This window comes from Telopea speciosissima, chromosome 4 (genome assembly GCF_018873765.1).
Source record: "Telopea speciosissima isolate NSW1024214 ecotype Mountain lineage chromosome 4, Tspe_v1, whole genome shotgun sequence".
Taxonomy (NCBI): domain Eukaryota; kingdom Viridiplantae; phylum Streptophyta; class Magnoliopsida; order Proteales; family Proteaceae; genus Telopea; species Telopea speciosissima.
The window spans coordinates 56,261,304-56,288,139 of NC_057919.1; the positions used below are offsets into that span (position 1 = coordinate 56,261,304).

The 26,836-nt window shown below is 41.2% G+C and overlaps 1 protein-coding gene across 1 annotated transcript in view; it reads right to left on the reverse strand.

The window, feature by feature from the left end:
- LOC122658766 (DNA topoisomerase 3-beta) overlaps positions 1–18,620 on the reverse strand; it is a 94,728-nt gene extending 76,108 nt beyond the window's left edge. Inside the window, exons 1-4 of the mRNA XM_043853872.1 lie at positions 18,496–18,620; positions 17,779–17,872; positions 10,419–10,518; positions 1,006–1,249 (exon numbers count right to left, since the gene is read on the reverse strand). Of these exons, the coding sequence (XP_043709807.1) occupies positions 1,006–1,249; positions 10,419–10,518; positions 17,779–17,872; positions 18,496–18,608 (551 nt within the window). The 5' untranslated portion in view covers positions 18,609–18,620. The remainder of the gene's footprint in view (positions 1–1,005; positions 1,250–10,418; positions 10,519–17,778; positions 17,873–18,495) is intronic.
- Positions 18,621–26,836: the final 8,216 nt, after the last annotated feature.

Consider the following 26,836-nt stretch of genomic DNA (forward strand, 5'->3'; position numbering starts at 1 on the left):
TCTGGATGCAGTGTATCGCATCATTAGATACTTGAAATCCTGTCCAGGAAAAGGTCTTCTATTTGCCAGACATGACCATTTGCAGATTGAAAGCTACACAAATGCTGATTAGGCTGGTTCAGTCTCTGATAGGAGATCTACTTCAAGGTACTGTTCCTTTGAGGGTGGCAATCTAGTTACCTGGAGGAGCAAGAAACAACCAATTGTAGCCAGATCCAGTGCAGAGGCTGAGTTTAGGGCCATGGCTCATGGAGTGTGTGAGCTTATATGGCTAAAAAGACTTCTTCAAGACTTGAGTTTTAAAACTGAAGGGCCAATGAGACTTTATTGTGAGAACAAAGTTGCTATAAGCATTGCCCATAATCCTGTTCAACATGATCGAACCAAACATATTGAGATTGATCCACACTTCATCAAAGAGAAGCTCGATTCTGGGTGCATTTGTACTCCCTTTGTGAAGCCAGCTGATCAAGTAGCAGATATCTTCACCAAGGGTTTCATTCCTAGTCTATTTAGTACCTTATTGTGTAAGCTGGGAATGTATGACATTTATTCTCCAGCTTGAGGGGGAGTGGTAAGAATTCTTATAATAAGTATATAAGGGTAGTTCTATCATTGTCTTATTATTAGACATGGCTAAGTTGTATTTTTTGTTATTTCTTTTTTATTTCTATTTACCTCCCTAGGGAGGTCCATGTAATTCTTAAAAGTGCTTAATGAAGTAAATATGTGTGTTGAGGATGACTCAACACACAATTGATTCTCCCATTCTCTTCTCTTCTTCTTCTCTTCTCTTCTCTCCTTCCTCTTCTTCTTGCTGTAAATCTCTTTTCTCTTACTAGATTCGATCTATCTTTAGGTCCCAACTCCCCGCACCCAAAAAAACAAAAGAATTAAAAAGAGCAAGAGTAAGCGGAAAAAAATTACAATAATCACGCTATATATACAAGAAGCACCCTGAACACAGAAAAGAAAAACTGAGTAGAGAGAGAGAAGGGAACCCACGAAATGACTCTGGAGTCAAGGTTCCCATATTTGCCTTGGAAATAAGTAGTCTGAAACCGTGTAAATGCAACTCCAACTTTCAAATCTATCTCTTGGCGTGCATCTACAGCCAATGCTTCATCTCTGTTTGGTTCTACGAGGTTATCCATGGCCTTTAAAAGATCCTTCTCAGTCACAGAAGAGAATCGAGCACGATAAACTCTTTGCCCAGCCTCCTTTCTATTAAAGCCCGTACACTCAATGACTGAAAAATTCAGCATATTGGTATTAGACACAGAAATTATTTGATTGATAGCACTAAGATATTAAGATATCTCTATGTTTGTCCACCAATAGGTGGGGGCAGTTCCTGCTAGATCTGTAGATCATTTAATATAAATGTATAAGTATTACAAATAATAGGTTAACTTTATAACAGAAACAAACTCATGCAGGCATGCACACAAACCCATGTTAATAATGCTTATAGAAACATGTATTTTAAAAATTAAAAGTATACTAAAAATTCAGAAAATATCATTTATTAGTTCATTTCAAGGTTACTGTAATGATCTACAGAGCCAAGATCCAAAGAAAATTATTTGTTAGAGATTAAATGTCAAGCACACACCAAAGTAGGCATGCCAAACGTACATGTTAATGTATTATTAATAGAGTGTCCATTCTAATATCTAATGATATACTAAAACATCTAAAATAATCATTAATTAGTAAATAGCACAGGTTACAAAATACAGTATGTAGCCAAGATAGTCCTTCAAAATATTACTACTACTACTGCTGCTACAACTACTACTATAGCAGATGATGATAATAAGAACAATAAATTGGTAACAGGAACAATATTGATGATAAAACGAAAATTATCTTGTCACATTAAATGTAAAATTAAGGGGGGGGGGGGGGGGGAATAGGAATAGTCTTGGTCAAAATAACTTCAATCTAGATTATCAACACAAACAAAGCAACAAGAGCTCGCTAGAGATCAGTATGCATATGAATCTCTAGAGACACAAGCCTAAGTTCATAATATTCGACCAAGTTACATCACCAGATCCCAAATTCGCAATCCAGAATCCCCCTCGACCTTTCCAAATCCCAATCCTTCCTTTCCCCAATAAAATTATTTGGAAATCCCATTCCCCTCCAATATATGAGGCCTTGACTTGGGAGATAGCCCTAAAAGGGTGAATAAACAACAGGATTCCATGGAGCAGACCAATTTGGTATCTCATCCCTCAGACATGAATGCTAGGCAATACAGTGATAAGAAAAACCTTGCACTATTGCTTATGAGCCTGATAAAGTAATACAATTCTAAATGCATGGTTCAAAATTTCGGTTGAAATGTAGCAAAATATTTCAGTTGAAATGATAGGAGGAATGCATTGTATACCAAGTCTCAGAAGAAATTACCGTTACTGTTGTAAATGGGGACAAGGGTAGAATTGTCTTATTGTCTTATAGGGGTAATTTGGTGTTGTATTCATTATAAAATGTTCTCCTCCATATTATAAATAAAGAGGGCCTGTGTCACATAAGACACAAGTCATATTTTTCCCAAATTCATCATGGTATCAGATTTGGATCAACCTAGGGATCCACAACCCTGATCAACTCCTCTTCTCTCTCTCTCTCTCTCTCTCCTTCTCAGTTTCTCCCCAGCATTGCCGCCACCAGCCCTTCCACCTAGCACTGCCGCTGCCACTACTCTCCGTCTCCCTCCCTCTCGGTCTCTCTATCTTCTTCTAGCGCCACCTCCTCCGCCACCCTCAGTGGTTCTTTATAGGCCACCGAGGGTTTTTTTTGGTCCCTCCCCTAGATCGATCAGCTCTCTTGTGATGTGTTAAAAGCTGCTCCATTATTTTTTGTGTGAATCTCTTTGGGATTGGTTCATGATCTAGTTCTCTTCTTCACCCTTTTATGTGACTTTCTCAGGGCCAATCCCTGCTTTTTCTTCACCAGAGCTTCATCGGTTTTCAGGGCCAATCCTTGCTGTTCGAATTTTTTGGAGAAACCTTGCTACTCAATATTTTTTGTTCTCTCTTGTGATTAAAAGCCACACGCTCTAACAGGTTATCATCATGCCAGAGAATTCTGAGATCTCTACTGCATCTACTGGGAAGGAAGGATCTACTCAGGGAAATTATTTTTCCTTCCCAGTATGTTCTATCAAACTGGACGGCACGAATTACCTAATGTGGTCACGCTCATGCTGCATATCTATCAAATCCCATGGGTATTATGGGTACCTTACTGGAGATGCAACAAAACCTACTACTGCAAGTGCAACTCTTGATAAATGGGAATGAGAAAATTCATCGGTTATGGCTTTTCTTGTCAATTCTATGCAACCTCAAATTGCCCAAAGCTATCTCCATCTTGATTCTTCTGCCAAGATTTGGAAGGCTGCCCAGGACAAATACTCCCAGGTTGGGAACGATGCCAGGTCTATGAACTCCGCAAGAAGGTCCAAGAACTGAAGCAGAAAGAACTTACTCGGTCATAGTATTATGTTGAGTTGCAGGAATTGGATTTTTATGAAGAGTTTCAGGCTACCACCCCAAATATCAGAGTGAATTAACGAAAAAGGAGTGACACTTTTATTAATTGAACTAGAATAAAGGATCGAGTTTGCTTGGCTAAAACACAAGCCTCACAAAAAAAGAAATCACTCGATTTACAATGTGTGCAAGAAGGAAAAATGCGAACTAATGTTCCTAAGGGAGGGGGGGTTGACCCAAACGCCTATGCCACTGTAGTAAGTTAGAGCCGGTAGGAGGACACATTGTCTGAAGAGCCTGACCAGAGACTGAAGTTGATCCTTCATCAAGCAGATACAGACCACCTTGCACTCTACTAGAGCCAATCGTTGCCCTTGTCCCCAGATCCTAAAACACACAATGAGAGGGGGAAAAGGTGACTTTGCAATTAAGATTGGAAGAAAGACTACTAATGGACAAAAGGTTAGCAGAGAAATTTGGAACATACAAAACAGAAGAAAGAGACATTGTAGGAGAGTACTTAAATAAATCCTTTTCAAATATAGGGGAGGAGGACCGTGTGAACCCTGTCTTTACCACAACAGGGAGAATATTGAAAGAATAAGCCTGGTGCATAGTTCGAGATCTCGCCGAGTTTCTCGGTTTTTGGAAAAGCCGAGACGAGACTGCCTACGAGTCTCAAAAGTGCAATATCTCGGCGAGATCTCAGATCTCGGGTCTCAAAAGCTGAGGCTTCGAGTTGAAAAAAAAAAAAATACACCAACTCGGCGAGATCTCGACACGTCTCGGTTTTTCCAAGAGTCGAGTTGGTACCGAGACCCGAGTTTTAGTACCTTGGCCCGGTGAACTAGTCATGTGACCGAAAGCCCCAGAGTCAATGATCCAAGCAGTAGACGCAGCGGATGCACATAGACCAACAAAATGAGTACCTAAACTAGCATGGTGAGAATCAGCAATGGGAACACCAGATGCGGACGATGCAGGCTGAGCCGGATCCATACGAGAGAGAAGACGCCGGAAGGCACTAAGCTCATCTTAAGACAAAGAGGAACCAAGAACAGGGTCGACGGTTTCAATGTCGTTAGCTTGAGTCTGGTTGGAACGACCACGACCTCGACCAGAGGCATGAGTAGGCCGGCCATGCAACTTCCAACAGAAATCCTTGGTGTGACACTCCTTGCCACAGTAGTCACATTTCACAGGAGCTTTCTGGCCCTTCTCAGATGAAGAACCACCAAATTGTGAGGGCTCACCACGGGGCTGGTTGCCAGAAAAGAGAGCTGATCTCTCTGGAGGTGTCGAAATGGGCTGTGGAAGCATAACAGAACGGCGGTTGTCTTCAAACTGAATCATAGAATAAGCCTGCTCCACAATAGGAAAAGGGTCACGACTCAGAACCTGCGCACGAACCTGATCATACTCAATATTTAGGCCTGCCAAGAAATCATAAACTCGAAGCTTGTCTTTACGCTTCTTGAAATTGGTTGCATCAACCGATTTGGTAGCCTGAAACTCTTCAAAAAATCCAACTCCTGCAACATTGGGCTTTCAGCTCATCCCTTTATATGCTGATATTTTTCAAATGAGGAGACAGGAGAGGAGGCTTGTACAGCTCCAAAATATGAATATAGTTGGAGCTTGAGGGCCTAAAAAACATCTGGGGATGTTATAGTTAGACCTGGCCAGTGTGCAATCCCGCCTTCAATTGGATCCGCTCAACCCCTCGCTGGCTGCGGAGGAGAAAAAGCTTTCTGAAGAGCTCTCTTCCCTCGCATCTCAAGAAGAAAGCTTCCTCCGCCAGAAATCCCGTATTAAGTTGTTGGAGCTTGGTGATTCAAACACGGCTTTCTTCCATCGATCTTTAAAAGCCAGATTGAACTCTAATTCTATCACTCTGCTCATTGCTAGCGATGGATCCCAGCTTACCTCTGTCCTCGACATCAAGTGTGAGGCTGCTTCCTTTTTCTCCTCCCTCTTTAACCCTCCCCTTCCCCCCTCCTCTCCTCTTCCCCCTGGCCTAATCAACAAATTTGTCCCCCCCTTCGTTGGCTAGCTCTCTCCTTGCCATCCCTTCTAATGATGAGATTTCCAAGGTTATCCTGTCCCATAAATCCAGCAAAGCCCCGGGCCCTGATGAGTTCAACATGGGTTTTTTCCTTAGCTGCTGGGATCATATCAAAGAGGATCTGTTCAAAGCTGTCCGCAACTTCTTCTTTAATCCCAGCCACCTTGCCCAGGTCAATCAAACTTTTCTTTGCCTCATCCCTAAAAAATATGGAGCCTCTAATCTGTCTGACTTCAAACCTATCTCTCTTTGCAATCTTCTCTACAAGTTCATTGCTAAGATCTTGGCTAACAGAATCCAATTAGTCATCCCTTCTTTGGTCAGCCCCAACCAATCTGCATTCATTTATGGCCGGAGCATTGCGGATAACATCATCCTCTGCTCTGAAATAGCATGTGGTTTTGACCGAAAACCCCACTTGCCCACTGCCCTTATGAAGATTGACCTTCACAAAACTTTTGATTCCCTCCGATGGGACTTCATCTACAATGTGCTTTCCTAGATGGGCTTTCCCCCGGCTTTCATCAGATGGATTTTTGCCTGCATCTCCTCCCCCTCATTCTTTGTCATTGTCAATGGATCCCCCGCTGGATTTTTCCCCTCTCAAGTTGGGATTCACCAAGGCTGCCCCCTCTCTCCTTTCCCCTTCTCTCTGGCCCTGGAACACTGGAAGTCCTTTTGAGGAGCATCCAAGCCAAAACTGACCTTCACCTTATCTCCCCTATTCCCAAATGCAAGTATCTCAATCTTACCCACCTGGCCTTTGCAGACGATTTAATGATCTTCTCCAAAGCCTCCCCCTCTTCTATCTCTGCCATCATGTCCTCCCTTCATCTCTTCGAAAGTCACTCCGGTCTTAGGATCAACCTTCTTAAATCCAAGCTTTTTATCTTTGGTTCCTCAGACTCCGATAGAGACACCCTCCTGCACCTGACGAGCTTTTCCCTGGGCTCCCTCCCAATGAAATACCCAGGCCTCCCCCTCATCCCTGCTAGGCTCTCTAGCCACCACTGCACCCCCATGCTCGACAATAACCGCAAGCGTCTCCAGCTCTAGAAAGGCAAACTTCTCTCCTATGCTGGTAGGCTAGAATGCATCAGATCGGTTCTCCAATCATCTTATATTTATTGGTGTGGAATCTTTGGCCTTCCTAAAACCACCATTAAAGACATAGAGAACCTCTTCTGTCCTTTCCTTTGGAAAGGGAAGGAAACCTCCAAATTCCTCCATCCAGTCAACTGGAAATCCATCTGCCTTACCAAATCTAAACGAGGCCTCGACATCCGCCGTATCCGAGACACCAATATTGCGGGTATTCTGAAACTTATTTGGAAAATCTCCTCTAAGCATGACTCCATCTGGGTTCATTAGGTTTACTCCCATCTCCTCAAAAATGACTCCATTTGGACCGTCCCCACCCCTTCGGATTCCTCCTGAGTCTGGCGCAAGATCCTCCATCTCCACCCTTTGGCTCTTAGAGCCACCTCCTCTTCAATTGTTGATGGATCCTCCATCTCCCTCTGCCTTGACCCCTGGCATCCTAATGGGGTCCTTTATAATTTCTTTGGAGCTAGATCAATTTACTCCTCTGGCATCCCCAAGTCTGCCCCCCTCTCCTCCATTATCTTCCCACCCAAGCCTTCCTCCTCCACCAAAGAATCCTTGTTTCCCCTTCTTGCATCTTTTGTTGGAGCGGTCCCAAAGACATTGACCACCTCTTCTTTGCTTGCCGCTTTTCCTCTACCATATGGAAAAAAGCCCTATTGTTTATTTGGCCTCACAGCAGGAGGCCCCTCCCCTTTACTAGAGAGTGGCTCTGGCTGGTCATGACTTACCCTGGCTGTTCTATCTACGACACTGTTGGCAAGCTTGTGTTTGGCACCGCTCTCTACCACATTTGGATGGAGAGGAACCTTAGGAGATGGAACTCCAATTCCCGGTCTTTTGACTTGATTTGGAAAGCCATCTCTTCGGATGTTTCCTCAAAGCCTAGTTTACTCCCCCAAAAGCCCTTTTGTGACACCCCAAGGAATAGGCATATTGTTGATTCCTGGGGTTTAGATAGTGCTCTTTTACAGCCCCAGTCCCCCTCTTAGTTTTGTCTTTGGCCTGTATCTTTCTTCCCCCCCCCCCCCCTCTCTTTCCTTTGTATATTTCCCCCCTTCCTTTCCCTCGCTGTGGTAATTGATTTTTTATTCACCAAAAAAAAAAGTGACATTTTGAATGTTGTAAACAGATTTTTGTATGTACATTAATGTAAATACTTGCCACCAATGTACAAATAACTCTTTTAATGTAACTTAACTTGTATGCTTCCGCTGTGTAATATGCGATACTGGGTCTTTTGCTACTACTGTTACATGTTTATTTGTGACTTTCTGGGTCGGCACTCTTGAGAGCAGTGCCTAAGACCCCATTAAGATTTGGGACGTTAACGCACCAACTTGAGGGGGAGTGTTGAGAACTGTGGGATTGGAATAATTTCTCTTTACATTAGGGTTTTGTTTATTCTATTATTTTTCCCTAGTGGACTAGTTTGCCCTTGGGGCTGTAATTCTCATCATAAATAAAGTGGACCGCTGTCATTAATGACAAGTCAATTATTCTCCTCACTCTGATTCTGAATTATGATCCTAGGATGTAAAGATACCGTGTGCTCAAAGCTCATCTAATCACCTAAAGACCTAAATTGAAATACCCAAGATAGGTGGTGATTAGTGTCCAAAAACTATGTTAGATATCCATCATGAACCTTCACTAAGCCCCTTGGTAACCTCATGGACCTTACTTTGGTTCACTTGGCATGGTATATTAATCAAGTGGAAGATTTGTCCAAATTATATGGGCTTATAATGGTAAAAGGCTTGTAATTGCACTGGTGGTCAATGGAGCGGCCAACCGGTTTGAATGTTTGCGATCTACCGGTGAGCACATAGCGGCCGACTGGAACAAGCACCATGGTTACCGAGAGCACCATTATGCAGACAGTCGACAAAGCGGCTGACCAGACTATCAACTGGTAGAATATGAAAGGTGTTTCAAATTCAGTCTACATGAGAGCGGCCGACCAGCCCTGTTTAGTAGTCGATCAGTATGTTTAAAAATAGAGCCGTTAAAGAGCTAAATGGCTAGAATTTTGATTGTTGGAATCCTCCTCTATAAACAGGGGATTACTGAGTTTTCAAAGGAGGCTTTTTGGAAAATCTATGAGGCAACTCTGCTGAGCTAAAAGTTGAATATTCCACAGCTATTTGAGCTTAAACTGGAAAATCATGTGAGCTATTGAGAAAGAGCCTTTGAGCAAAGGGGATTTGATTGATTAAGCTATATCTTGTATATCCGCCTTCTAAGAGGTAATTTGTATTTTGGCTTTTTAGCCATTTGGTTTATCACTTTATAGTGATTGTGGATTGATCACGGTGGTGATCATTGTGTGTGGTTTGATCACGGTGATGATCATTGAGAAGGTTGATAGATCCTGAAAAACTATCATTGGTTGATCATTGTGGTGATCATTGTGTGAAGGCGTTTCTCCAACCTTGTTAAGGAGAGTGGTTTAGTGGATTCCAAGCAGTGGCTTGAAGAGTGGACGTAGGACGATTGAGGCCGGGCCAAACCACTATAAAGTTGGTGTGTGCTCTCTTTCTCTCTCTCTTCCATTTGATTAAGCTGTGATTTTTTTTACTAACAATTGTTGAAGTTGTGAGATAGCAAGAAAAGAATTTCAAAATTTGGGGTAAGATTCCGTATTACCTAATTCACCCCCTCTTGAGTTGCCTATAAGATCCTACACTCATCCTTGTCTATTAACGATTCAACATCTGGACCAGTTCTCTCTGAGACCATTTCTCCCTCCCCCCTGGGCCTGGGCCACAATCACCCCCATCACCCGTTCAACACTAAGTTAACGTATGTGGATGTGGAGCCATTACGGACCAACCCGTCCCATCTACCCAATAACCCTTCGTGTTCACCAAATCCTCTGGGCTCTTCTTCCTCCCTCTGTTCAACCCCTCACCCCCTCCTACCCTTGATCATCCCTCGCTCCCCCATTCATTTTACAGCCGACCATAAAATCCCCTGGTCGTATCCCAAGAAGTTGTCCCACCTGGCCTCTTCCCTGCCCAACCCTGAGAGGTTCTTGCTGCTAGCATCCCTGCCTGTTGAGGAATCAGAGGGTCATCTGGAATTCTCAAGATCTTTATACCTCATCCAAACAGGACAAAGTACAATCTCGTTTTTAGCTCCAGTACGCTGTCCTCTGCTGCCTTGGTGAAGATGGATTTTGGCCTTCATTAGAGATTGGTTCTCCATGGTCTTGTCCTTTGCAGGGTCATTTTGATCTGTTATGGTGGACAAGCCTGCATTTATTGCAGCTATCTACAATTTCTGGTTTGAGCGCAATCTCTTGTGAGGGTCCGCAAAGTCCAGATATGATCTTATTGATGTTAGTTTATTGCTAGCTTTGTCCCCTTGAATTAGTCTGTATATAGATTTTTGGGGTCTTTCCCATTCTCTTTTGCAGGCCCTTGCCTCCCTCCCTCTGTGTAAAGACAGGGACTTGTAAGTTGTCTGTTGTTCTGTTTGTCTCTCCCTTCTCCCTTCTTTTTTTCTTTGGTAATGAAATTTTTATCCATCCAAAAAACAATGACCGGCGTACTCTAATACATGAAGATTAATTTATTTTTTATTAAAGAATTCATATATTTTTGCGTGCGTTGAACAATTCTAATGGGATTTTTTTTTTTTCTTTTTTCCTCCATTATTAGTTTTCCACTACCTTAATGAAAATCTTGTGGTATTGTTTCTAATCAGAAAAAATTAATTAATTAATTAAATGGTACCTTCAAAGCATATATTTTCTCCTTCACGGTCACAGTCCAACCATAACACCAGATGCCCACATCCACGAGCTTCTTGGCTTAAATGCCTGCAAATATGAGCCTTAACAACAGAAGAAATGGTCAGTTTATATGAAATCAAGACGAAAACATCCTATCAAAAGAAATGCTGATGCAGTTAGGCGTAGTTTTAATTAGGGATAATAATGTAATTTTCCTTTTATTTTACTCTCATCTTCTAGAGTCGTTAGTAAGAAGGTAAGAGTGTTAGAATTGTTAGAAGTTATGTGATAAGGGTAGTTTGGGAACTAGCCTTTTGTCTAGTTGCCCTATTGTGTATTTTCTCCTTTTTTAACCTTTTCTTATCTCTTACCTCCCTAGAGAGGTGTATGTAATATTCTTAACTCTATTAGTGAAGTAATATAGGTGTGGAGAGAACTCTCTCATACACAACCCATTACAATCGATCTCTTCTCTTCTCTACTCTCTTGTCTTCTTCTTCTTCTTTCTCCTTCATCTTCCTCTCCTTCTACCACCCACATTCACAACCTAAAACTCAACTTGGTATCAGAGCACTGAGGTTTGAGAGTCATATCCCTTTTTTCTTCTCTTCTCTTCCTCCCTTTGGAATCCCTTCAACCCTAGGATTCCAAAGAGGAGACCTCTATGTAAACAAGCTGTGAAGGAGCATGGAATAAGTTTCTTACAACCTATTTAGATGATTGAAACCTATCTCTGCGCTCTATCGAAGTACCCTTGCAGATATGAAGCTGTTTTGAAGTTTCGGAGCTTCCTCTAAAGTCACCGCCAGCTACTCTCTACAGATCTTGTATCTCCTCTTCTCGACCTGTGTTTGGCACTTGGAATGGCTGCTTAGAATCGTACAAGGGTGCTGGTTAGTCCCCATGTGCTCTCCTTTGATGAATGAGGACCTTATGAGAGCATATCTCTTTTTCGTGGAGCCTTCCTTTCTGCCCAGGTAAAATCATGAATGTTGCTGCCTCTGTTTCTTGCATTTGGAGTGCTATGGGTACCTTTATTTGAAGTCTTGGAGCTGGTTTTGTTTCTTGGAAAGGGTTTGGGTGAAGTCTGGTGAAACTTGTACCTATTTTTTTCTTTGCTGGAATTTTTTTGGGTTGAGTGTGTACTCCCCACCTTATTTGGATACCTAAGTTTATGGTCAAGTGTCATTTCCCTTACAATATGGTTGATTCAGCTACATCTGGACTTGGTTCGGCTCATTTACAGCCCACCCCAACAGCTCCTCAGTTGGTTTATGAGAGCACACATCTACAGATTTCTTTTATGAAGCTTGATGGCACTAATTACTTGGACTGGTCACACTCTGTGAAGCTTTCCCTTAGGAGCAAAGGGAAACTTGGGTACATTACAAGTGATATTAAAGCCCTAGAGCCTGATTCACCCACCTATGAGAAATGGGAAACCCAAAATTCTACAGTCATGACATGGTTAATCTTCTCCGTGAAGCCCGAGATTGGGAGAAGGTTTATAAGAAAGGAAACTGCCAAGGCAATCTGGGACTGTGTCTCCCAGACATTTGATAGGGTGGGTGACTTTGCCAAGGTCTATCAGCTTCACCAAAAAGTTAACTCAATGAGGCAAGGCGACAGGACCATTTCTGAGTACTACAATGCTTTTCTTGGTCTTTTGGAGGAGTATAACCACTACAGGGATCTTCAATTGACCAACCCAGAGGATGAAGCAAAGGTGTATCTGACTCTTGAAAAGGAGCGTGTCTTCACTTTACTTGGTGGTTTGAACCCTGACTATGAGCCAATCAGGCTCCAGGATTTAGGCCAGTCCCCCCTTCCATCCCTTAGTGAGGTTTGTAGTTACTTACAGAGTTAGGAGACTCGGCGTGTTGCTATGGAACCAACACCAGCATCATCTCTTGAGTGGTCATCTCTCAATTCAAGTTCTTTCCATGACACCCGTGGAGGTGGTAGAGGCCAAGGGCCTAACCGTGAGGTAGACCGAGCAGTGGAGCCAATTGGTGCCAGCACACTCTGTGATGATTGAGGCAGATGCTACACAGGATGACTCCACTTTGGCCGATGCAGTGTTTCGCAGGGTCATGTCATAGCTAAGCACATCTCATGCACCCAGAGTAGCCAGCTCTTCTTCATCCTCAGCTTTGCAAGTCTCCACCTCAGCTTCTACTGCAACCCAATCTTGGGTCATTGACTCTAGGGGCCATTGACCACATGACTGGTACATCCCATTATTATGATTCCTATACCATTTGCTCTGGTAAGGATAAGGTTAGGGTGGCTGACGGCTCCCTTTCCTCCATATCTGGTAAGGGTAGTATCCCTGTTACATCATCCATTTCTCTGACTTCTGTTCTTCATGTCCCTAACCTTACACTTAATCTTTTATCTGCGAGTCATTTGACTAAATCTCTGAACTGTTGTGTCACCTCTTTTCCTTCTCACTGTCTTTTTCAGGATTTGGTGACGAAGAGGATTATTGGTAGTGGACATGAGGAGCAAGGCCATTACCTTTTTAAACCTTTTTTGCCCACAGCTTAGTCCTATGTGTGTGGACGTGATGATAGTAGTTCTGTGGATTCTGTTATGTTATGGCATCGTCATCTTGGCCATCCATCTTTTGTTGTAATGAGGAAACAATTACCTCATTTATTTCCTTTTATTGCTTCTTCTCATGTTTTTCAATGTGAACCATGTATGTTTGCCAAACACTGTCGTTCTTCATATCCATATCATGGTAATAGAACTGCCGCTCCTTTCCATATTGTGCATACTGATGTTTGGGGACCGTCCCCTACTATCTCTTTATTTGGCTATCGTTACTTTGTGTCATTTGTTGATGATTTTTCTCTTGCTACTTGGACTGTTCTTATGAAACATAAAAGTGATGTTTGTGATGCATTTAAGAATTTTTATCAAATGATTCTTACTCAGTTTGATACTCGAATCAAAATTGTTCGGTCTGATAATTACATGTTTAGTGGCCTCCAAACCTTCTTTACTAATAATGGCATTATCCATCAGCTAGCGTGTGTTGACACACCCCAACAAAATGGGGTTGCTGAGAGGAAAAATCGCTATTTATTGGAGGTTATCCGTAGTCTCTTGTTTGGCATGCATGTTCCCAAGACCTTCTGGTCTACAGCTCTTCTCACTACTTCCTTTCTCATCAATCGCATGCACCAAGCTTCTTGATTTCAAATCTCCCTTAGACATCTTATCTCCCCAAGTTTCTGCTTTCTCTTTTCCTCCTAAAGTCTTTGGCTGTGTTTGTAATGTGCATGTTAACAAATCCGCTCACACTAAACTTGATCCCAACACTCTCAAGTGTCTCTTTCTTGGGTACTCTTCTACTACCAAAGGTTACAAGTGCTATCACCCTTCTTCTCGCCGGTGCCTTATCTCCAAAGATGTCACCTTCCTTGAATCTATCCCTTCCTTTGCACCTTCTCAACATCCTCTTCAGGGGGAGAATTGTGGAAGTGAACAGGCTGTTGATTTCCTTCCTTCTCCTCTACCTATCTCTCCTTTTATGCTTGATATTGAAAAACACAGAACTGTGAATGTAGTTGATACTGATGATCAAGCAAGTGTGAATACAAAATTGGTTGTTGAAAGTGGTTCTGGTAATGAGAAGGGTAATGAGAAGGATTACCACATTGGGTACAAAAGAGGTGAAAGCTTGAAGAGTAAGAAGACCTACCAAGAATCCTCTTTGGATCCACATCCTGAGATCCATTCTCCTCCATCAGGTAACATCCCCTCTACTCCATCTAATTTAGACCTTCCTATTGCTGTTAGAAAAGGGAAAAGAGCTTGTACTAATCCTATAGCCAAATTTGTTTCCTATGATGCTCTTTCTCCTACAGGTCTTGCCTTTATTACTACCCTCTCTACTGCTTCTATTCCAAAGAAAGTTACCGATGCTATGTCTGACCCAAAGTGGAGACAAACCATGTCTGAAGAGATGATGGCACTTGAGAAGAATGGTTGTGTCCCAGTTGGATGCAGATGGGTCTACCCAATCAAATATAAATCTGATGGTACTGTTGAGAGATACAAAGCAAGGTTGGTGGCCAAGGGGTACAGTCAAGTCTATGGAATTGTCTATCAGGAGACATTTGCTCTTATTGCTAAGCACAACTCCATAAGAGTTCTTTTATCATTGGCCGCCAATAAAGATTAGTCATTATATCAATTGGATGTGAAGAATGTCTTTCTTCATGGCGATTTGGAAGAGGAAGTGTACATGCAAACCCCACCAGGCTTCAAAATGTCTTCAGCGGAAGGGAAAGTGTGCCTCCTCAAGAAGGCACTATATGGCCTCAAACAGTCACCAAATGCGTGGTTTGAGCCCTTCCGGCAGGCTATTCTGAAGAATGGATATTCCCAAAACCAAGCTGACCACACTCTCTTTACCAAGCGGGGGCAATGGTACCATCACAGCCCTCATTGTCTATGTTGATAATATTGTGGTCACTGGAGATGATACAACTAAGATAGATAAACTGAAAAACTACTTGGCTCAACAGTTTGAAATCAAAGATCTGGGTCCCTTGAAGTACTTCTTAGGAATTGAAGTATCAAGGACCAAGAGAGGAATCAACATATGTCAACGGAAGTTTGTTCTTGATTTGTTGACAGAGACAGGGATGTTAGGCTGCAAACCAGCAAATTCTCCTATTGAAGATTGTGGTCCTTCTTTTGTTGATGCGAGAAAATACCAAAGGCTAGTAGGGAAGCTTATCTATCTTTCTATGACACGCCCAGATATCTCTTATGCAGTGAGAGTGGTGAGCCAATTCATGCATGCCCCCAAGAGTAGCCACTTGGATGTTGTGTATCGCATTCTCAGATATTTGAAGTCTTCTCCAAGGAAAGGACTGTTGTATGCAAGGCACAATCACTTGAGAGTGGAAGGTTTCACTGATACTGATTGGGCTGGATCCATTACAGACAGGAGATCTACCTCCGGCTATTGTACCTTTATGGGAGGTAATTTGGTTGCTTGGAGAAGCAAAAAACAGCATGTTGCAGCCAGATCCAGTTCAGAGGCAGAGTTTAGAACTATGGCTCATGGAGTGTGTGAACTCATATGGTTGAAAAGACTTGTTCAAGAACTGGAATATGACACTGAAGGCCCTATGAGACTCTACTGTGATAACAAGGTTGCCATTAGTATTGCCCACAATCCAGTGCAACATGACAGGACCAAGCACATTGAAGTGGATCGACACTTTATCAAGGAAAAGATAGACTCTGGCTGCATTTATACTCCTTTTGTGAAGACTGGGGATCAACTGATAGATATCTTCACCAAGGCTCTTACCTCTATTCAGTTTGGTACTCTCCTATGCAAGCTGGGAATGCATGACATTTATTCTCCAGCTTGAGGGGGAGTGTTAGAGTTGTTAGAAGTTATATGATAAGGGTAGTTTGGGAACTAGCCTTTTGTCTAGTTGCCCTATTGTGTATTTTCTCCTTTTTTACCTTTTCTTATCTTTTACCTCCCTAGGGAGGTGTATGTAATATTCTTTACTCTATTAGTGAAGTAATCTAGGTGTGGAGAGATCTCTCTCATACACAACCCATTACAATCGATCTCTTCTCTTCTCTACTCTCTTGTCTACTTCTTCTTCTTCTTTCTCCTTCATCTTCCTCTCTTTCTATCACCCACATTCACAACCTAAAACTCAACTAAGAGTCCAATTTTATTGTCTTTTGTTTTAAATTAGATAGAATTAGAGTCTAGTTATGATTTCAGTTTCAGAATAGGATTAGGAATTTTATTTTATAAAAGGGCATGTAACCCAACGATGGGGATTAGAGTTTTTATAATGAAAATTTTGTTTTGGGTTAACCGATGGTTGCCAAGAGCCTCGCGTGCATCTCCTCCCTCTGCTGATTTCTTCTTCTTACCAGTTACTGTTACTGTTACCGTTGATATTACCAGGTTGAGAAGAAAAAGATCGAACTTCCTGCTACACTTTGGACTTGACCTGAGATCCTAACCGAAGGCAGTACTCCCATAGGAGATCCTAATCCAAGGGTTTCTTCAACTCAAATCAACCTCTGTTTGGAGATCAAGTCCTGCTTCCCTGTTTACTGCCAGATCTGAGTTGCAGGGATTTTCTTTAATGCTTGACCTATTATTTGGAGTGCTGCTTGTGTGGAATAGGTAAAACCTCTAGTGGTGAACCTACGCCTGAAATTTCAGGCTCATCTGACAGTTGCAGAAGGAGTTCTCTCCATCGAAGCTTGCTGGTTTTTTCGTTTTAAATTTCTGGGTTTCTATTCTGTCGAAGGTTGATGAAGATATAATCCTCTGAAATTGCAGGTACGGACACTATTGTTATTTATACTAAACCCCTAGTTGCATTAATGCTATTCTGTTTACCCCCACCTTAAGTGATTCAGTTCAAAGAATACCCTTCTACCCACACGTTGAACCCTTTACTTATGTTTTGGAATTCTGATAATTTACAATTCTGTCATTCCTTCTTTAAAACTTCAAAATAATTACAAGACTGCAATCCTATTATAAACTTCAGATTAATTACAATTCTGCCATTGTCCTTATAAAACCTCAAATAATTTACTGTTTTGCCATCAACTTTGAATTTGAGTGCTACTTTGCTTGGGTGGGTCCACAAGCAACCCAATAAGGGTCATTTCGAACCCGGGTCTGCACCAAATGCATGGAAAGAAGTTTAGATTTTCTGATAATTTCCTCTGAAAATTATCCACCGCTCCAAGAGTAATGACCACCCAATGGAAGACTCCTAGAATCTTAGCACCATCTACTCATAAAGGCACACACTGTCCAGAAAGAGTTATTGACCAACACAAAAACATAGACCTTGTCTGTACTGTATGATCTTGAGCATTCTAATCGCTATAGTTTCCTCCCGCTCAAAATATAAACAAAAAAAAAATCAATCACTAGCATTCTCTAGCACTCGTTCATCTCATTCTCCAACCCCCAATTTTTGTAAGCAATCAAATGGTTAGGCAAAACAGCCTCTCTGCGAAAGCAGGGGTAAGGCTGCATACATTATGACCCTCCCCAGACCTCGCAGTGGCGGGAGCCTTGTGCACTGGGTTCACTCTTTTAATCAAATGGTTAGGCAAAAGAAACATTATGCATTAAAAATGGGCCATTTACAAACTCAAGATGATATCTCAGTCTAGTAACACACTTTTAACATGAAAATATTTTACAAATAAAAGACAAAGTAAATCAAGCCTGTTAATAAATGTACAATCAGAAAGCAACAGCATTTCTTGTGTAAAATATTTTAACTAGTGAGACCTGCCTGAATCAAGAAATGATGCCACAAAAAAAGTCGTACCTTTGGGTTTGTTTCTGCCTTAAGAATAGGAACTTTAAAAAGATCCATAGGATCTGTAGCTCCCCAGTCCTGATATTTTGGAGGAAAATCCACACTACATATTGCACAAAGAGAAAGTGCCCCCCAAAAAAACACCCAATCCAATCAGTTATAAAGTTCATTGATGATACAGATTGTAATTACTGACAATTATCTATATATAACATATCAGTATTAAGATGTAACACTATGATAATATGTTGTTGCTATCTGCGCTTGCACTTGTCTTTCAAAATTCCAACTCCCAAGGGGTTAATGAAGCTTATATTAAACAATCATGCTCAAACTTTTATTTTTGAGGCAGAAAAAAAATTTTAATAGTGATAATATATTAGGTGGCATGTTGAGAATAATACAAAAATTTTAACATAAAACTAAGAGTATAAATATGGGCAACTCAGCTAGATATGAGGATTTAAAATGCAGACTGGGTAGAGAGATTGGACTCCACCAATCCCTAGTTAGCTCGACTAATCCAACCTGAGTTTGACCAAGTTTGGCCTGGTTCCAGAAGGAAAATGGGTGAATCAGACTCGGCCTATTCTGAGTAGCTCAGCAACCCGATCCCGATATTTAGAACCTTGGTCCACAACTACTTAAGTTCATTTTATTGTCATTAGATTAAGCAGTATGAATGGCATTTAGAGATATTGGGTTACATGAATAAGAAAATAAGACCTGAAGACATGACCAATGACCGATGTCACTTTAAAGTGTGCATGAGAACCCAATAATCTTCCTTCAAATTCATGGACCTCAGTACTACCTCTCCGAGTAGACATCTGTAGCATCCAAAGGGTATGCATAGTAAGCCAATGGTACCATCAAAGTACATCATGGAAAAAATAACTAAATAAAATAAATCCACTCAACCAAAGGATTTAACATTTTAACTACAAGTTGTTGAGACAAAAAATGGATTTGAACAACCAATGAATTCGAGGAAACAGTTAGAAATACCAATCCAAGTTTTTCCAATAAAAAAAAAAAAAAGAAAAAGGAAAAAATGAAAGTGATGGCTAATAAATCAGTACTCACACAAAACTATAGTATGCTAAAAGGATTGATGCAGTTAAGATTGTCCAATTGGACCTATCGGGCCTTGAAAGACTTTATTTTGGTCCTTAGTTGGGTTTTATTGGCCTTAGGCCTTTTATTTTTGGGTTTATTGATGTAAAGGGCTTCTTTTACAAGCTCTTATTTAGGATTTAAATTCTGAATACGGGATATATTATATTATTTAGTCTAGTTAGAGTCCTATTGGAGGGCCAGGATCCACGTTGTCAACACCTTGTAGCTGGGATTTTTCCTGATGTAATGAGCTATCCTTTTTCTTCATTTTCTTTTTTCTTTTCTTTTTTTTTTTTTTTTTTTTTTGTTTTTATTCTGCATTACTCTTATTTTCCTTTTCTTTGTGAGGACCTCAGTTTTTCCCTACGTTGTTTTGAAATGATCCATGTAGCCGACCCCATCTAGTTGGGATAAGGCTGAGTTGTTGTTGTAGTCTAGTTTGAGTCCTATTTCTTTAATTATTTGTTATTATGTGTTCTAGTTAGGTAAAATAGGTCTCTAAGAGTCCAGCCTTATTTCAGTCTCTTTTCTTTATTACTTTAGTTTCCTAGTTAGTTTAAGTTACCTTATAAGTTCAGGATTGGTTTAGGCCTTCCCTTCTTTGAGTTTTGAGTCTGTTTTTTTGAGCCTTCAATATAAGTTTGTAAGCGGCTACAGCCATGTACACACGAATTTGAATAATGAATTTGGTTTGTTGTCTTTGGTTCTGTGATGATTCAGTTTCAGCCCCTATTGTGGTGATTCAGTAGGTTGATTGGTGGTGATTCCAATCGAGGCCTTTGGCAGTGATTCCAAGGTCATATTCCCTCCTTTTCTTCTTTTCTTTCTAATCAAATACAGGTTAGATCTTACCTTCTCCATTCCTGAGCAAGTTTCTTTTCGAGTTGTGTTCTAAACTCATATTATTCTGTTGGCTGCTGTATTTAAGTTCTTAACTTCAAATCTGAATTCAGTTAATCATTGTTAAGTTCTGTTTTCAAAATCAACATTCAAAACCCTATTTTTACATCAATTTCAAGGAGTCCTTCCACAGTAGGATTGCCTGAAATCTTCAAATTCCTGAATCTGATTTTGGTTGGATCTGACCCTCAACCCCTTCCTGGTTTCAAGATTTTGATATTGATTTAACATAGTCCTTTTCCATATCTGATTTCTCAGGTTCTTTTTATACTTGAATCAATCTCTGGTTTCCGTTTTACACTGATATTCTATTGATATTGCTAAGTTCTGTACTTATTCTGATCTCTCTTGATTGCTGGTTTGATCCCATTAAGATCTGAGATTGATTCCTTGTTCTGGAAACCCTATTCTAGAATCCTATCATCAGTAAGATACTTCCCTAATTCCAGATCAGACCATCAGATCTGAACCAGAATTTCTAGAATTGTTCTACTCCATAACATCCTTCAACCAAAGTTTTGACCCATTAAGATGATCTGATTTTATTATATTGAATTTTCTCTTGGATCTGGTTTCTATAATTCTTCACTGTGAATTTGGTTTTCAAAAGGTTTTGCATTCCTAAGCCCAAGGTTGTTTACAACCCCAGACTAATAAAGGATGCCAGCACAGGTCATTAAAGAAGAAACATTCCAGACTAATGGTTCAATGAAACAGGAAAAGAAAATGTTTTCTTGTTTAATCAAAGCCGAAAGCATAGTTCTCAAGGCACCTTGTTGGTGTGGCCTTGGTTTTTTGGCACGTGACAACTATGGCCAAAAGGACCAATGCATGAACAGTTTGTAATTTAATACACCAGAATGGTACAAAATGACACCGCAATAATTTTTCACTCTGGGAAGGAAGAGTGCAGTAAAACCTGAATTCAAAGTTAAGATAAACACAAAATGCATGTAACAGAGTCAAATACAGTCAATATATTATATCATACTGCTTACATATCAGACAGCTTTGACAAAAAATGTATATGAATTGAAACATCCACCTACGTTATTTAAGCATCTTTAGTTACATTTTGACGGACACTAGATCCATATAATACAGTCTATCTAAATGCGTTAGGATTGGCTCACTCATCTTGCTTTTGCTGATGACCTCATGATTTTCTCTAAGCCTGACACCTCCTCCATCTCTTCCATCCTTTCTTCCTTGCAGCTCTTTGAGAGTCTCTCTGGCCTTCACATCAATCTGCTCAAGTCCCAGCTTTTCCTTACTGGTTTATCGGATTCAGGCAAAGTTTACCTCCTGGAGCTCACTGGCTTCTCCCTCGGCCAGCTTCCAGTTAAATACTTGGGTCTCCCTCTGATCCCCGCCAGATTGTCAAGCCACCATTGTACCCCCATGCTTGACTCAATTCGTAAAAGGCTCCAACTTTGGAAAGGCTAGCTCCTCTCCTATGCAGGCTGCCTTGAGCTGATCAGATCCAATCCTCTTACATCTGTTGGTGCGGTATCTTTGGCCTCCCAAAATCAACCATCAAGGCCCTTGAATCCCTTATGTGTGCTTTCCTCTAGAAAGGATCAGACTCAACCAAATTCCTCCACCCCCTCAACTGGGCTTCTATCTCTTCCCAGAAAGGAAGGAGGCCTTGGTTTGAGGAGAATTAAAGATTCAAACTCTGTGGACATCCTCAAGCTTATTTGGAAAATTCTGTCCAAGCATGATAGTATTTGGGTCAAGTGGATCTACTCGGACCCTCTAAAGCACGACTCTCTCTGGTCGGTCTCCCCTTCTCCTGACTCTTCTTGGGTCTAATGTAAAATTCTTGCCCTTAGACCCTTTGTTATTAGGGCAATCTCCTCCAAAATAGGAGATGGTAACTCTACCTCCCTTTGGCTCGATAATTGGCACCCTTCGGGTGTTCTTCTTCCTTTTGTGGGCTTTAGAACCATTCACTCCTCGGGCATTCCAAGAAGTTTCATTGTGTCCTCCATCATCCTCCATGGTGTTTGGTCTACCCCCACCCCGCACCCCCCAGCCCTTTGCCCCTTCTGGTCTTCCCTTCCTCCCCTCCCGGTTGGCCAGTCCCTCCCCTCCGGCACTGTTACTTGGCTCCCTTCCCCTAATGGCCTATTCACTACCCTCTCCGCCTGGAACTTCCTAGAGATAGAGCACCTACCGTCCCTTGGTTCAATATTGTTTGGTTCAAAAGCGACATTCCCCGCCATAGCTTTACCCTCTGAAGATCCTTCACCCACTGCCTCCCAACCCAAGACTTCCTTATCCGCAGACATATACATGTCCCCCCTCTTGTGTCCTTTGTTGGAATGGCTCTGAAGACATTAACCACTTTTTTTTCTCTTGCCCCTTCTCTTCTTTCATTTGGCAAAAGGTTTTAGGCATGCGTTGGCCTCGCCGTAGAAGATCTATTCCCTTCTCCAAGGAATGGCTCTAGGTCGATAAGACTTTTTCAGGTTCCTCGATTTGTGACACTGTAGGTAAGCTTGCTTTTGACACTACTATTACCCACATTTGGATGGAGCGTAACCTTCGCAGATGGACCTCCAACTCTCGCCCCTACGACAAGATTTGGAAAACCATCCTTTTTTGCGTTAGCCCCAAGCTTTCTGTTTTACCTCAGTGCAATGTTGTAGATACCCCAAGGAACAGGCTCATTGTTGTCTCCTGGGGTTTACCCGAGTCCTTGATTCAGCCTCTCCCTTCTTCTTAAGGGAGGCTCTTTCTTGGCTCTCTCTCTTCTCCGCCCTTGTATATTCTCCCCCCCCCCTCTTTGGGGTTTTTGGTAATTGATATTTATTCATCCAAAAAAAAATAATGCGTTAGGATTTTGGCATATGTGGAGATTCCCTTAAAAATATAAAATGATCTTGGGTTGCATAAAAGGCAACTTTCTCATCCATGAACTGAACCTAGCGAATCTCCAAACTGACCATACAACTGTGATGCCTCTCACTAAGTCAAAAGAGTCAGATATACCATAATCTGACAAGGAAACTGATAATTAGTTTTTAATAAACAAGTTTTTTTTTCAACCAAGAATGAGCAATGCAATCTGAAGGTGAGGAGGTAACAAAAAAGAGATGGTCCTAATTATGGATGTCAACATTTTTTAGTTCTGTTCTTTTCTTTTAAGAAGGGATGAAAAAAAATGTATTTGATAAGGATTTGCTAACTCTGCTAGAAACTTCCTAAAAAAATATAATGTCGGTTTAGTGATCAAATGGCATCAAAGTTAAAGGCATGACATCCCAGCAGGATCTAAAAGAATTTACCATTATTTGGGATAGATTTAGTTTTAGTACTTGCTGAGGATGCATTCTTATGTCCTGAGTTGGTTCATTCATTGTTTATTTCCAAAGTTGACTTTATCTTGGAGCAAGGGTTTGAGAATCGGGGGAAGTTCAAGTTTAACTGCTTTGGTAAAATCACATGATTTTCATTTTGCAGAAATTTTCATAGAAAATTCTTTTATTTTCTGTCAAGTAATGGTAACTTTCCTTAAAAGAAAATATATATAGTATCTACATAGTGTAATATCTATGCAATGTACAAGATAGATATATATATATATATATATATATATAAAAAGGGCGTACCCAGTGCACAGGGCTCCCGCCACTGCGGGGTCTGGGGAGGGTCATAATGTATGCAGCCTGAACCCCTGTTTTCGAAGAGAGGCTGTTTCCAGACTCGAACCCATGACCTCTTGGTCACAATGGAGCAACCTTATCATTGCACCAAGGCCCACCCTCATTCGATACAGACACATCATTCCCAGAATGAAGTAACTGTTGATCATAGGATCCATGCCTCTATGTTTTGGTGATGAAACAACCTTGGATGATGATATTGGGATTACTAACATGTTTGATTGTGAAAGTCCAATCAATCCCATACATATATCGACATCAAAGAGCATACATGTTGGAGTTAATACAAGCATCTTGGAACAAAAGAGAATGATTGTCTCAAGCTTGAACTGGAAAGCCTTCAAGACTCAAGATGAAGAACTTAGTCCTTGAAGCATAATGAAGAAGAAGACACCATTAGCATAGGTTTTTGTGCTTTAATATTTCATTTTTTAACCTATATTGTAGTTATTGTAACCAAAAAATAAAATTATGTTGCAGTTATCTGTCACATAGTTTAAAGCCCTCTAAAAGCCACTAAGGATTTTAATTGGAACCCCTCGAACTTAGATGGCTAAGAAATTTGGGTTAAATCTGTCCAAACAGCAAAATTGTTGTTTGCGGTCGTCCGCTTCCCCATGCAGACGCCCGCTGACAAAGGAGATACCCACTTGGTCGTGAAGACATCTGATTAAACTGAAGTATTTTTCCAAATCTTTTCTCAGAGGTTGTATGTTGAAGGAAGGAGATGTCCGCTAAGCAAGGCTAACGTCTGCATACCCATGCAAATGCCTGATCAGTGTTATGATCATAATTGGGTCTCTGAATCAGAGGACATCTACATAATGATCAGTGTTATGATCTTAATTGGGACTCTTAGTCAGGAGACATCTTCATAATTATGGAGACTTCTGTGCCTTAAGGAGATATCCAGTAAAACAAGAGGATGAAAAACCAGTATCTTGACTCTTAGACATGTCAGAAGCATAGTACTAAATCTCGTTTTGGAAGGCCATTTCGGCCAGACCAAAATTTCTGAGATACTGAAATTTCGCCGAAACACTGCAATTTTTCTATGAGTTTTGCTTGGCCATTTTGGGGTGCAAAACGCCGAAATGAGCGAAATAGCGAAACGAAATAACCGAAATCTTGACGAAACGATGCATTTTTTAGACTGAAATTTCTGAAATTTACAAAATTCCCGAAATGAGATGACCGAAATTTTCCAAATTTCACCAAAATTTCCGAAATCCTGCATTTTTTCATTTCGAAGTACCATTTCGTTTAAGTTACCTAATAGGTCAAGGATTGGATTAGGCCTTTCCTTTTTAGTGGAGGAGTTTATTTTTGAGTCTTTTCTATAAGGTTGTAAGGGGGGCAAGTATTGAACACGAATTTTGACATTCATGAAAAGCTTTTTGCTGCTCTTCTTCTCCAATAAAGATTTTTGTCTTGTGCTTGATCAAGGCTGGTGGGATTGGTGTTTGATCCAATCGACACCTTGTGGTGTGAAGCCCGGGTGGTTCTTTGAAGATCTCATTCAAATTTTAGTTCAAGTTTTGATTTTTATTCAAGTTTTACAATCAAGCAAACTGCTGCCAAGGAAATTCTGCAACTAAAGTAAGTTTGAATCATCCCCATCCCCAACAATCTTCTTCTAACCTTCCATACACCCAAACCCTAAGTTTCCCCCTTTTGTTTTCAATTTTTCCAAGGCCCAAATTCTTCCCAGACCAAACCAGCCAGCCAAATCACACCAAACTTTGATTGAATTCTCCTCTCATACTAGGGAAAACTCGATCCATGTTGCTCCCTCATCTGACCATCATAAACCCTAAAAATCCATCTTTTCCTCTTTTCAAAACCCAGAAACCCTAACGCTAACCTTGCTGCTGATTCTAATTAAAAGGCCTAGACTTGTTAAAAATTAACGTAACCTTCACTGATAGACTCCAATACATCAACTTAACCTAACCCTATCATCAAAACCTAGGTCCCATCAGACCCTAACCCTAATTTCACAATTTTCACCTGTTTTGACCTAACCGACTACATGTTCAGTTGAGATCCTAGGTCCCATCAGACCCTAACCCTAATTTCACAATTTTCACCTGTTTAAACCTAACCGACTACATGTTCAGTTGAGATCCTGGTTCTTGACTTCTAGTAGGTCTCCTACCAATCTAGAACTACATTAACTTGAAGTCTATTTATAAAGGACTATTTGACATCCTCAAATAACTTTTCAACAAGAATGTTTATGCGCTTTAACTGACTTTTCTTTAATGTTCGAATTTTATGGTTTTGTGAGAGATCTTGAGCTTTATTTTGCCATTCTACTTTCTTAGAGATTGTATCCTTTCTTCTCTCACTTTCTTGAAAGTGTTGTAAATTCCTTGTGTGGAGGTTGTTCACATAAGAGTCACAAGGTGACATTATTGGGTCCTTGATGATTCGTGGTTCTTAGGAAAGAAAATAGTATGAGTCCACTATAAAATCAAACTAGAATAAAATAGACACCTTTTTTTTTCGGGTGAGTCTTTGAAAACACCTTGAGTTTATAGTGAGCCATGTGAAAACTATAGTGAAAGGGTTTGACTGCTAACTTGGAAAGCAATTGAAATAGTGAAAATCCAAGTTCTTGAGGAGCCTTGGTAGTGGACGTAGAGAGTTGCTCGAACCACTCTAAAATTAAGTGTTCTCACTTTTGCTCTTTCTTTACACCCTTACATATTCTTGAGTGTGGATGAGTGTTCAAAAACTCTCTAGCTCTCATAAACTTCAAATTCTTAAGCCACAATTCACTCCCCTCTAGGGAAATCTCTGATCCCAGCAAGTGGTATCAAAGCCAACTTCTCTTCAAAAGGTTCTAATCAATCCAAAGAGTGAGATGGCCTCCCAAATTAGTTTCAATCAGAGCGAAGGATTCTCCACCGCCCATCCTCGGGCATTTAATGGCGAGAACTTCAACTATTGGAAAACGAGAATGATGGTGTCCCTCGATTATGACTGATACATCCAAGATTCACCGGACCAATCAGCGGCTGCCACGCTTCACAGAGCGACCCGCTCCAGAACCAAGGAGAACCAACCGGGGGTCCCACCCTGGGGCAGCCAGCACCCAGGTGCGGCCTCACCCAGGCGCGGCCTCTCACTCAGGCACGGCCTGCACCCAGGCGTGGCCTCTCACCCAGGCGCAGCATCGTGGACGCAGACGTAATGTACACGGACACCGGAGCCACTCGTCTATGACCCAATCGTGTCACTACAGACTCATGTCACCACCAGGACTCTAGGCCACCGCTTAGAAGTCACGTCACCCAGACGGATTCAAGCACCAATGACGTTATCACCACACGCGGGTATCTATCCGCCAAGGATCTTGATACCACCAGGAC